Genomic DNA, 11,223 nt, shown 5'->3' on the forward strand with positions numbered 1-11,223 from the left:
TAAGGCTGACAATTTCCATTTTTGCCCTTTTAATCATCATCGAATCCTAACCGTTCAATTAAATAATATTCCAAAATTCTTGGATCTAATAGTGTTTAAGTCTGGTGCATCGGTAGACCAAAAAAAAGTTGCCACCCTAGTAGGCACCTCAATTCATCTCCACAATAAAAAAAATTTCTATTATCATTTTTAGAAGCCCATTAAAAAAGGAAACCGCTTAATCAAAGTGAAAGGTGTTGTCCCCATAGGATAGCTCAAGTGGTAGGAGTTGAGTATATATGAGTTGAGTACGGGGAGGTCCAATGATCGATTTTTTGCGGATTCAATTTATCTTTTCGATGTTAAAGAAAAAATAAAAATGAAACGTGTTCTCCATGCTGACTCTAGGACCCTTATAAATAGAGAGATTTCCCTCACCATTATGCGTGGCTCTCTCTCCCACATTCTCTGCTTCAACACAACAACACACTTCATCTCACATGGCATCATCACCACCCAACCCTCCTCCATTTTCAACCACAGACCCAGAAGCTCTGCAGCTTCCCACCGCCGCCACCACTGACACCCCTCCAACCACCGCTTTCTCCGCCGTACAGAAACTAAAACGCAACTTAATCCTCCACTCAACATGGGCTGAACTCAACGGAGCCATGGGCGACCTCGGCACCTACATACCCATCGTTCTCTCACTCACCTTAGCCAAAAACCTCAACCTGGGCACCACATTGATTTTCACAGGGATGTACAACATCATCACCGGCGCAATCTACGGCGTCCCCATGCCGGTTCAGCCCATGAAGTCCATCGCCGCCGAGGCCCTCTCCGACCCCAACTTCGCCGTGCCGGAGATCATGGCCTCCGGGATATTGACCGGAGCCGTGTTGATGGTTCTGGGTTGTACAGGGTTGATGCAGTTGGCCTACAAGCTCATTCCTCTATGCGTTGTCAGAGGGATTCAGCTCGCACAGGGCTTGTCTTTTGCCTTCACTGCTGTGAAATATGTTAGAAAAGTGCAGAATCTGCCTAAGTCTAAAGCCTTGGAGAATCGGCACTGGTTTGGATTTGATGGGTTGGTTTTAGCACTTGTATGTGTCTGTTTTATTGTCTTAGTGAATGGTGCTTCTGGTGATGATCAGGATCAAAATGATGGTAAAGAAACTAGTAGAAACTATGATTTGGGGGGTGTTGAAGGGGAAAGGAAAAGGAGTAGTAGAGTGAAGAAGATAATTTTCTCAATTCCTTCTGCTTTTATAGTGTTTGTGTTGGGTGTGATTTTGGCTTTCGTGAGAAGGCCAGGGGTGGTGCATGAAATCAAATTTGGGCCTTCCTCTATAGAGGTAGTGAAAATTTCTAAGCATGCATGGAAGGAAGGTTTCATCAAGGGGACAATTCCTCAGCTTCCATTGTCAGTTTTGAACTCTGTGATAGCTGTTTGCAAACTTTCCTCTGACCTGTTTCCAGGGAAGGATTTCTCAGTGACTTCACTTTCAGTGACAGTGGGTTTGATGAACCTTGTGGGTGGGTGGTTTGGGGCCATGCCAAGCTGCCATGGTGCTGGTGGGTTAGCTGGACAGTACAAGTTTGGTGGGAGGAGTGGAGGGTGTGTGGCAATTCTTGGTGCAGCCAAATTGGTGTTGGGTTTTGTGTTGGGAACTTCTTTAGCTCATTTTTTCAACCAATTTCCAGTGGGAATCTTGGGGGTTCTGCTTTTGTTTGCTGGGATTGAATTGGCCATGGCTTCAAGGGACATCAATACCAAAGAGGATTCTTTTGTGATGCTTATTTGTACGGCTGTTTCTCTGGTGGGATCAAGTGCTGCTCTTGGATTTTTGTGTGGAATGATTGTTAGTGGACTTCTTTGGTTAAGGACTTGGATAACTAGCAGCAAGCCGACTTCTAGAGATGGGTAGGACTATAGTGGATAGTGAAGCTTTTCCCACCAAGCATTCACAAGAACTTCTACTTAAACTACAGGAATCTCCCTCATATACTTGCTTATCTAGTGTTATCTTGTGTAATTACCACTCATTATGTATGATAGTTAATGTGTTTGGGTGCATGTTACCTCACAATGCGAAGTAAGATAACTGCATAAAATGGTTTTTAGTATGCACAAATCATGGATTTTCACTTACGACATATGTGTTTTAGTGGCGGTTTTCAATTGTTGCTAAACACGAAGGCCAAAGAGTTGTGTTTCCAATTAGGAAAATGTTATGTATTAGCAAGCAAGACAAAACCAACAAACCATGTGTTGAAGTAGTTTGTTATGTTTAACAAGTTTTCTGTCATCACATTTCATTCGAATTCTATTCATTGGTTTCGTCATCATAAATATTTTCTTTTAAAAAGAATTAAATGTGTAAATTAAATTTTAGGACGCATAACCATCTTTTAAATTTCACTAAATAACCATAAAGTGTGGTGTAATGATTAGTTCACTTCATCCCTTAATCATGAGGTTGGAAGTTCGATCTTCACTCATGGGAATAAAACTCATTTTGTGGCCAGTTATTTACCGCTCAGTACAAGCACCCGTGACGAGGGGATTAGTCCCTGCTGTGGGTGGTGGATACCCTGATCTACACCAAATTTCAATCAATAAAACATTTTGAAAGGAATCTACTACTTCTTATTCTTCCACTACTGTAGCTATATAACCGCCAATTACCCTTCGACACGTGTCCTTCCTTTACTTAATTCTGTTTTTTTATTTTTTTTTTCAACTCGACAAGGGAAGAACGACGTCGTTTCCAACTTTAGCACTGTTTCTCCCCAATCTGTCATCAACCCTATCTCTCTAATCGCGTGTGTTCTCTGCGTTTCTACCCACTCCTCTGTACGACTAATCACCTTCTGAATTCGTTTCCTCTCTCACAGCCTTGCTTTCCCTCACATGAATCTCAAACCCTAGCTGTTCTTGCGTGTTAGCCTTCCTCTTTCAACCTACTTCTCACCAATCCATCAATAGAGTCTTTTCTGATTGATCTGATGATGAATTGCTTTCGGCCGCCGCTTGATGTGTAATTGAAGCTAACGTTGCCGCCGATTATGGTAGAATCAATCGCGTATCGACAGCTCAAATCGTCCGCTGTTCATCTGTCATTTTTCCTCACGAGAACCCTAACTACTATGGTTGAATGCATCAGCAGAAGTTGAATACTTTAGCAAATGGTCAGTATCAATCCCAATCCTAATTAATTTTGGCCATTTTGTTGAATATATTTCGTACAACTCCAATTTGTTAATAGAGAGTTCATAATTTTTTTACATGTATATATGATGATTATTGTCAGTTCATTGAGGTCGTTTATTGTCAGTTCACTTTCAAATTTTGGCTATAAGTACCCCATGTTGTGAACTCCCATTCTCACCATTCCCATATCTCCAAAACCCCCCTCTTCTATTTTATCTCACTCACTGATCTGATTGAATCTTCCTGTCCTTTTATTTATCCTGTATCTGCAGACATGAAAAAAGCTATTTGAGCGCTGATTCATTGTATAGTGATTTCGTCAATTTTTCCTTCATTTGACCTTTTGCTCTGCGGTTTTGAAAGTTGCATACTGAATGTGGAAGGGTGAGTGATAAACTCTTTTCTTTTTTTGGTTTATGTTATTTTTTTTGTTTCAGGTTATTGGATTTGTTCACTCTGGGTTCCTGCTGTTGAAGAATGACAAGTGGGACTAAGAAAAGAAGGGTATAGAGAGTGGAAAGTGTAGCAAAGAAATAAAAGTACAAGAGAGTGTTGCAATGCTATTTGAGGTGTGTTGTGGGGAAAGACTGTCGGATAACATGATGGTAATCAAACCAAGATTAAATTGTTTTCTGTTTAGTTTGCTACTGCTTTTTATATTCCTATTTGAGCTGTAATGAATTCAAAATCAACAGATAATAAATGTTTTCAAAATATAAGAAAGGAACTTGGGCCAATAATGCTCCATTAGAAATCTTTGTACCTTTTTGTGTTATGTTTGTAAGCTACTGAACTTGGAAATTTTGTCATGATTAATAAGTTCCTTGGCAATTAGCAGATAAGTTAGAGATTGTGTGTTTGGTGTTGCATTGTTGTGATATTTATATAGTTTTATTGACTTAAGTTTATCCTATTATTTTAGTTTCAGTGACTTCGCTTATTTTGTGTTCCTTGAGGTTATCCAATTATTTCAGCATCACTGACTTCTTCTTTTTCTCTATTTCAGAAGATGCGACAACCCACTTTGGTTTTAATTAATTGTTTGCTTAAAACTTTTCAGCTAAAACCTCTCCTGAAACTTTTCAGGAGAAAATTCAGCAAATCCTAAGAGATCTGTATTTATATTTCTATGCATTGCATTATAGTTGCACCTATTTAACATGTCATCGTACATATTATATTTTGAAGAATGCCTCTTACTCTACTTTTGAATGCATCCCTACGAGGTCTCCTAATTAAATAACCTGGGGACAAACTAATAGTCAGCCCACATGGAATTCAATTCATGGTAGAGGGGTATTTGAAAAGATGATATTGCTAAACATTTCTTACCTTTATGAAAATGTTGAGTTTGACATGTTATCATGAATGTACTGCATGCAAGCAATCAAATTCTGCTCTATCTTATGCAACAGTAGAGTAAGGAACATATGCTAAACGTTATAAACTATTGTTTAAATGGCTGATAGCGAAGTGCATTGAAATTCTATTTACTTTTCTTTAACTTACATATCTGAGTTCCTTTGCCCTGTTGCCTCCTTGGAGGTTTGGAGTATGGTGTTTCCATAAATAACCAGTTTTGATGGACTAAGTTAGTAAATAACCAACTTTCTTTCATTATTGAATTTCACAAGTTTGTATCACGATTTTTAAGAGCATAGTTGAATTTCATTATTAGAGCTTTTGTTTCCCATTTATGAGATTGTTTGTTTATTTTTCCCTTCAGGTATGGGGCTTCAAAGGTCCACAAGTGCCTCGGTATGAAGCATATTCATCCTTTATTTGAATTTTTTATCTAATATTTTTTTATTAGATTGGGGGGTTTGGTACTTGCTTTGCAACCATTACCCATGGTTAGATTGGGTTCATCAGTTATTTCCACTCTGATTTGAAGTTAGGACAAGGTTTTTAGGTCTAGGGTTATAGGTGGAATGCACAACCTCTTCTCCTTTGAATTTTTGATCAGATCCCTTTGCTTATAAATTCTCACACAACCCTCACTCCAACACCATTTACACAATTTATGTTCGGTGCATATTTAGCTTTTTATCATTTAAGTAGCCAGTTAATGAAGCAGCTTCTTGCAAGTCATATTGCTATACCAACTACTTTATAGTTTGTTTCTAATTTTCTATGAATTGTGTGTCTTGGTAATTTAGCTTTTCTAACTGGTGTGTGTTAGTAACTTAGCAGTTAGTACAACTCAAACCACATGTTTAATTGTGCTAACCTTTTCTTTGTATGTCTTTTACAGCTGGGACATAATTGCAGAGAAACTGGGTTTCATGTTGGTCTTTGGAGATTTAGTGTGGATTGATATGACTCAATGCAGGCAGAGAACTGTTCAAAAAATGTGGAAGACTGTCATACATGGCAAGTCCTTGCAGGTTAGGTTTCTGTATTTTGAAGATTTACTATTCTTTTTTAAATTTTGGTTTTGTTCTAAAGCTATATATGTTTTTCAATGGCAGGTATTGATCTTGCTGGTCAGATTGTTTTGGTTCTAATAGGCAAAAGCTGTGTTTTTTCTTTTGGCAGGTCTTAATTTTAATGGTCGAACTTTTTCTAACACCTTTCAGAAGCTTTCATTGCTATTTATATTAATACTTAAATTGGTTTGATTTAGTTGGTGCATTGTTCTTTACTCCCTCTACAAATTTGTGCATCCTTTTAGTGTGCAAATGGTGAACCCCTTGAGTGAATAAGTTGAAGATATTTTCTTTTCACATTGGGAATTTGTATTGCAAATGGTGGATTGTTACATTGTCTATGCTTCTTAATTTTGTGATTTACTGATTTGTCTCATAAATTTTAGGATGAATAGCTCTGACAAAAATGATTTGTTGTAATTAATCATATTACCTTATATTTTTACTCTTCATTCACTGTGATCCCATTTTGTTGTAGAGGAGAATGTTATTTTAATTCAAAAGCTGAGAAATGTTTTTATCCTGCTTTCTTTTAACTGGGGTTGCAACTATCAAGAAGTATATCATGAGCAAAGTCAACTGATAGAAAGGGAGAGGTTTGAATCTTCAACCTTTAACTTTGATCATTACTTTTCTTATTTACTCTTAAAAAATTTAATTTAATCATTTTCTTCGCTATTTTGTGAAATAAAAAAATCATTCTCTTCATGATTTTGAATCAGAGTGCTTCAAGAAGAACGTGATTTAGGATGCTTCTCGGAGTACAGGAGTGTGTGCTTGCCAATCAAAGGTCGATTTAATTAACAAGAACCATATGGAAGACTGATGGTTGAACTTAATGTCCTTAGGGTGTGGAAAAATATACAAATGCAATCTCGATCACACACCAGTAGCACTAAAGATTCTGTATGAGGAGTTTCTAAAGAGGATTTTCTTAAGTTTTTTTTTCTCTTCTTGCTGAATTTTTTATGAGATTTAGTCTATGAGACCTACTGAACCCAAAAATGGTTCTTTGTTTTTTCTTCCCTTCTTATACCTTATGTAATTTGCAGATCAGGGTCCATTGTCTTTCAAAGGAATCCCTTATTAAGTGGCTCCTGAGGTTCTAATTTTTTAGGATCGCTTCTTTATATTTTACCATGTGGTGTTCATATGGTTATTCCATTCACTTAAATGGGTTTCACACGGTTCAGTACCTATTGTTAGTTTTGTATTAGTTTTGGCAGGATATTGGAAACAGTTGGTCTGATTATTGAGCTGTGGTTTGCTTAATATACCAAATTGTGTTTTGGTTTTTTCTACCTAGATGATCAATTTAATTTCTAATTGTGTATTGAAAATGTGTTATTAAAATCAAACTACTGTATTTTTTTCATAATCCCATAAAAAAGTATAAAAAATGGTAAATGTATTTGTAATAGAAAAGAAAAATGTTTTTTTTTTTAATTTAAGCTATAATATATTTATAGTTCTTTCAAATGCATTTGCAAAATATTTTTTTTATCTGTTTATTTTATTAGAGCTAAAGATAAGAAAATATCTTATATAAGAGATATTCCTGTACAAGTTGAGAGGGGTTGATTCTCAACTATATATATATATATATATATTATTTTGGAAAAATAATAAGAGATATTCCTATTTGTTTATTGAATTTAGAAAAATCTCAAATATGTGGGTAATAAATTGCTCCCTAAATTTATGATTCAAAACTGTGAACAAGTTCCTTGAAGACAAAGACTCTGTGGCCAAACTGTGAAGTGTTGTTGGTTAATCAATTTGTGTATAAATATTTTCTTTTAGTTTCAAATATCTCCCTCACAGTTTAATATGTTATTACATTTCAGCCACCTTTTCATCTTTTACGGTAAAGATTGCGTTAAAGTGCAAATCGATAGGGGTCAAACACAATTAACATTTGAAACTCATCAAACACAATTAATATATATATATATATATCTATATAAGAAAGATAAAACATAAAATAATAACGACATATAAGTGTTTGACTAATTAAAATTGTATGACTTAGAAAATACATCAGTTGAATAATTGTAGTTAACAGTGAAGTTCGTGAAAATTATCCGTGCATCGCACGGACAAACGGGGATAATCCTAGTGTATTACTGAATTTATTGATAAATAAATTGAAGCCTAACTTTTTTCTTTGTAAATTTTTATAAAAACCAACTTATTTTATTGACAAAAACAAAAAGCTGACAAATTAAAGCCTAATTTAATCTCAGACCTAGTAGATGGGCCTAGCAAGCCCATGTCAGATGGTGAACTCTGTTCCTCTGTTTTTTTTGGTACATGGACTAAAGAAAGAAAAAGATAGGGCCGCTACCTAATTAAAAAGTCAATCTTGCCTAGAAAGTCAACAACCATGCTGCCCTCGCGAGGGAGATGGCTTAAACTTGTCTCTCAGTCTAAGCAGAGGAAGCCTTGTACTAATTTTGAAGTGGGAGAGAGAAAATAAAGTTCGAAAGGCAATGTACCTTACTACATTCTTGACCAAGTACAAGTATAGTTCACAACAGAAACCAATAATGATACGTTCACACCTTATTTTTTAAACATTTTATTTATACTTATTTTTATTTTATTTATATTCTCCATCCATCTCTTTCCACTAAAAAATGGGTGTGAAAGCAACATAATTCCAACCTAAAATATCTCACTAAATCAGTTAAGTGAGTTATTAAATCAATCACATTTAAATTTTTGATACATCAAAAAACCAATCACATTTAATTTTAACTTATATTAGAGTTTTAAAATCAAATTGAATTCAGAATAAAACCCCATTTTGTGAATTTAGAAAGGAAAAAAGTTCTATCTAAGGACACATAACAAGAAAAATTTATATGTTTTATTCTTGTTTTTTTTTTTACTTTCCGATGTAACAAAAAAACAAGAATAAAACATATACATTTTTCTTAATATCCTACTGTGTTGTTCACTACTAGAATAAAAGTGCGTTTGTGTTAACATTTTCTATTAATAAATAACTTTATTAATTTAACATTTTTCCCAACTTTTAAAACTTCTTCTCAACTTTTAGAAATGGACATTATTTATAAAAACATGAAACAAGTTATTTGAATAAACTACTTTTGCTTAACTTAAAAATTATCTATTGCCAGAGATAAGAGGAAAAATAAAATTGGTTGAGGCTTGCAAAAAATAACCTTTTGACATGCTTTAAAAAAACATAATGGTGGTGGCATAACTATAATTTTTTAACTTTACGAATGAAATTGGTTGGGGCTGAATTTAGCAAATATATTTATTTATGATTCTTTTATTTAAATTATTTGAGATTTTTTTTAAAGAAGAAAAACAAATATAAGAGTCTTCTTAAAAATATTTTTTTATAAATTGATAATTATGAAAACTTACCCAATACATTTATCATTTCAAACCTTTAATATCATTTATTTTATTACTTTGAAGCCACTAATTATCCAAAAAGCTTAAGTTACTGGCTAAGAGTCAAATGAATGATTTTATACTATATCCCATTACACAAGAACCCGTTGAGCTTGAAGCGTGGATAAATGCACATTCCTGCCTACCATATGTTTAATTCCACTTTTTAATCATAAAGCGAGGGTAGTAAGAATCGAACTCTAGACCGCTAAGTTATAGAAACTCTAATACCATGACAAACAACTAATTATCTCAAAAGCTTAAACTGTTGAGTAAGAGTCAAATAAATGAATTTATATAACCATTACTATAATTTTAAATTGAAATATCGTATGTAAAATATTTATCAAAATAATTTTTCTCAATTAACATTAACCTATCTTATTTTGTAGAAAGTATCTATCTATCTATCTATACTATATATAAAAGCAAAGTTTTGCAGCCTTGGGGGCAAAAAAGTCCTTCAATAATTTATTCCAATAACTATAAAAGCTGGGCATAGATATTTTTGTAAAAAGTCATTTTATTTCATTCAGGTTTGATCTCAGCCGTTCATTCATATCAGTTCCACTCATTCTTTCATTCAAGTGATTTATTAAATTTTTGAAACGCTTTTCAGTTTCAAGAAAATACAGACGACGCTTCCCCTTTCACCTTAGCTTCTTCCTTTAATCCTTCTCTCAGCCGTTTCTCTTTCAAGTTCGTTTAAAACCTTCTCTCTCAAACACTGATTTTCCGTGTCTGCCTCTGATTTCCAGCACCTCCTCAGCCTCCTTCCTTCGCCGCCGTCAAGTTCCACGATCCTGTCCCGGACCCCGTTGCGCTCAATCCAGAGCACCAGCCGCGTGTACCCGTTTCAGATCGGGTTATCGGGTCGGATAATGTCAACCCGTTGAGATTCAGAGGCAGTTTCAGCGGTTGCAGGTTGGGGAGAGTGATTATCGGAGGAGAAGTGAAGATGGGTTTTCCGGAGGCCTCGCCCTTCCACCGCCGTCTGGAACACCCTCATCATCGGCTTCATCTGCGACCAGAAGCCCCTCGACGCCCTCCTCCTCTACGCCCACGTGAAAGCCGCAAATGATCCTGCGCCGTTTAGGTATTACGTATTTGATCTCTGGCGGTGTTGTGCTATTAATTTAGAAAGAAATTATCTGATTTTGTTTGTGATATGCTAGGATTCAGAACTGAAATCGTTTCCCTTTTTTCCGGATCTGATATCGTTCCCTTCTTTTTTTTCCCTGATCGTGATGGAGAAGATGGCTGAGGTTTGGCACCGGAAATAGTTCCTTCAATGGTGGCTGCTGACTGGGTGCCAGGGTTTTCATACTTGATTTGGGTTTTCCTGCAATTTTTCAGGTTTGTTTCTCTTTCTCCCATCTATGATTCGTTCTTCCTTCAAGCATCCATTCGTTCCCTTTGTTTTTTTTTCCCAGTTCGTGATCGAGATGATTTTTGGCTAAGAAAATTTGATTCAAATTGTTCACTGTGATTCCTGTCCTGCAGATTTGGTGCGCCTTTGCTGGGATTATGGGGTTCCAGTTTGTGCATTGGTGTCGTTCTTCTACGTTGTTCTTGATTATGGTATTGAATTTTCTTTCCCTCTCTCTCTCTCTGTTGTTCCTGAAAGGCCCAAATTTTTTTGTCTCTGATGTTTGATTCCCTTAGTTCGTAGGCTACTGTTATCTGGCTGATAGTAGAATTAGGACTATCTAGGTTCAACATTACATTCAAACAGTGACAACTACAATCACATTGACAACGAATAACTACTTTCAGTTTCATCAACTACTGTGGCCCTAATATGAATTCAGAATGTTACTTTCTTCCATGAACTACTCAGATCTTAAACTTTCAATACCACTTAAAGAAGGCTGAAGCACAAGAATACCATGTGGTTTGGTTTGCTTTAAGAATGATGGGTTGACTTATCAATTATTTGGCTGATACTATTTTGCATAAAAGTTCTGCCCAATCTTCACTGAGAAATGTTGAGGTTAGGTAAGCAATTTTGTTCTCTACCCTTATTTTTTCGTTTCAAAAATTAATTGAATGTTCGATCGTGAGATTCTGAGTCATGATGTTGCAGGTTCTGGGGCTTGCAGGGATGATAGTAGGGATTGAAAATTGTAAAGAACTGCACATCTACATGCTTAAGAGAAAGGCGTG

At 35.6% G+C, this 11,223-nt stretch overlaps 2 protein-coding genes and 1 long non-coding RNA gene across 4 annotated transcripts; all 3 read left to right on the forward strand.

Moving 5' to 3' along the window:
* Positions 1–431: 431 nt before the first annotated feature.
* LOC130727440 (molybdate transporter 1-like) lies at positions 432–2,131 on the forward strand. Its single transcript, XM_057578568.1, has one exon. The coding sequence runs from the start codon at positions 480–482 to the stop codon at positions 1,908–1,910; it is 1,431 nt and encodes a 476-aa protein (XP_057434551.1). The 5' UTR covers positions 432–479; the 3' UTR covers positions 1,911–2,131.
* Positions 2,132–2,821: 690 nt separating this feature from the next.
* LOC130727441 (uncharacterized) lies at positions 2,822–6,171 on the forward strand. 2 transcript variants are annotated; one of them, XM_057578569.1, is made up of 6 exons: positions 2,822–3,174; positions 3,634–3,801; positions 4,923–4,954; positions 5,451–5,583; positions 5,668–5,734; positions 6,104–6,167. In XM_057578569.1, exons 2-5 carry the CDS (start codon positions 3,754–3,756, stop codon positions 5,701–5,703), a joined length of 249 nt encoding a protein of 82 aa, XP_057434552.1. In that variant the 5' UTR covers positions 2,822–3,174; positions 3,634–3,753; the 3' UTR covers positions 5,704–5,734; positions 6,104–6,167. The 2 variants fall into 2 exon arrangements, with proteins under 2 accessions (XP_057434552.1, XP_057434553.1); XM_057578570.1 differs by lacking the exon at positions 5,668–5,734 and having other exon boundaries at positions 6,104–6,171.
* Positions 6,170–6,793, forward strand: LOC130727442 (uncharacterized). Its single transcript, XR_009015284.1, has 2 exons — positions 6,170–6,221; positions 6,348–6,793. It is a non-coding gene; the product is annotated as an uncharacterized LOC130727442 (long non-coding RNA).
* The last annotated feature ends 4,430 nt before the right edge of the window (positions 6,794–11,223 follow it).

This window comes from Lotus japonicus, chromosome 1 (assembly GCF_012489685.1).
Source record: "Lotus japonicus ecotype B-129 chromosome 1, LjGifu_v1.2".
Taxonomy (NCBI): Eukaryota; Viridiplantae; Streptophyta; class Magnoliopsida; order Fabales; family Fabaceae; genus Lotus; species Lotus japonicus.

Excerpts from the sequence above, each read along its gene's own strand:
- LOC130727441 (XM_057578569.1), top strand. The coding sequence starts at position 3,754 with ATGCTATTTGAGGTGTGTTGTGGGGAAAGACTGTCGGATAACATGATG. Across the intron at positions 3,802-4,922 it reads GACTGTCGGATAACATGATG|GTATGGGGCTTCAAAGGTCC; the intron begins GTAATCAAACCA and ends TTTTCCCTTCAG. Across the intron at positions 4,955-5,450 it reads AAAGGTCCACAAGTGCCTCG|CTGGGACATAATTGCAGAGA; the intron begins GTATGAAGCATA and ends TGTCTTTTACAG.
- LOC130727440 (XM_057578568.1), top strand. The coding sequence starts at position 480 with ATGGCATCATCACCACCCAACCCTCCTCCATTTTCAACCACAGACCCA.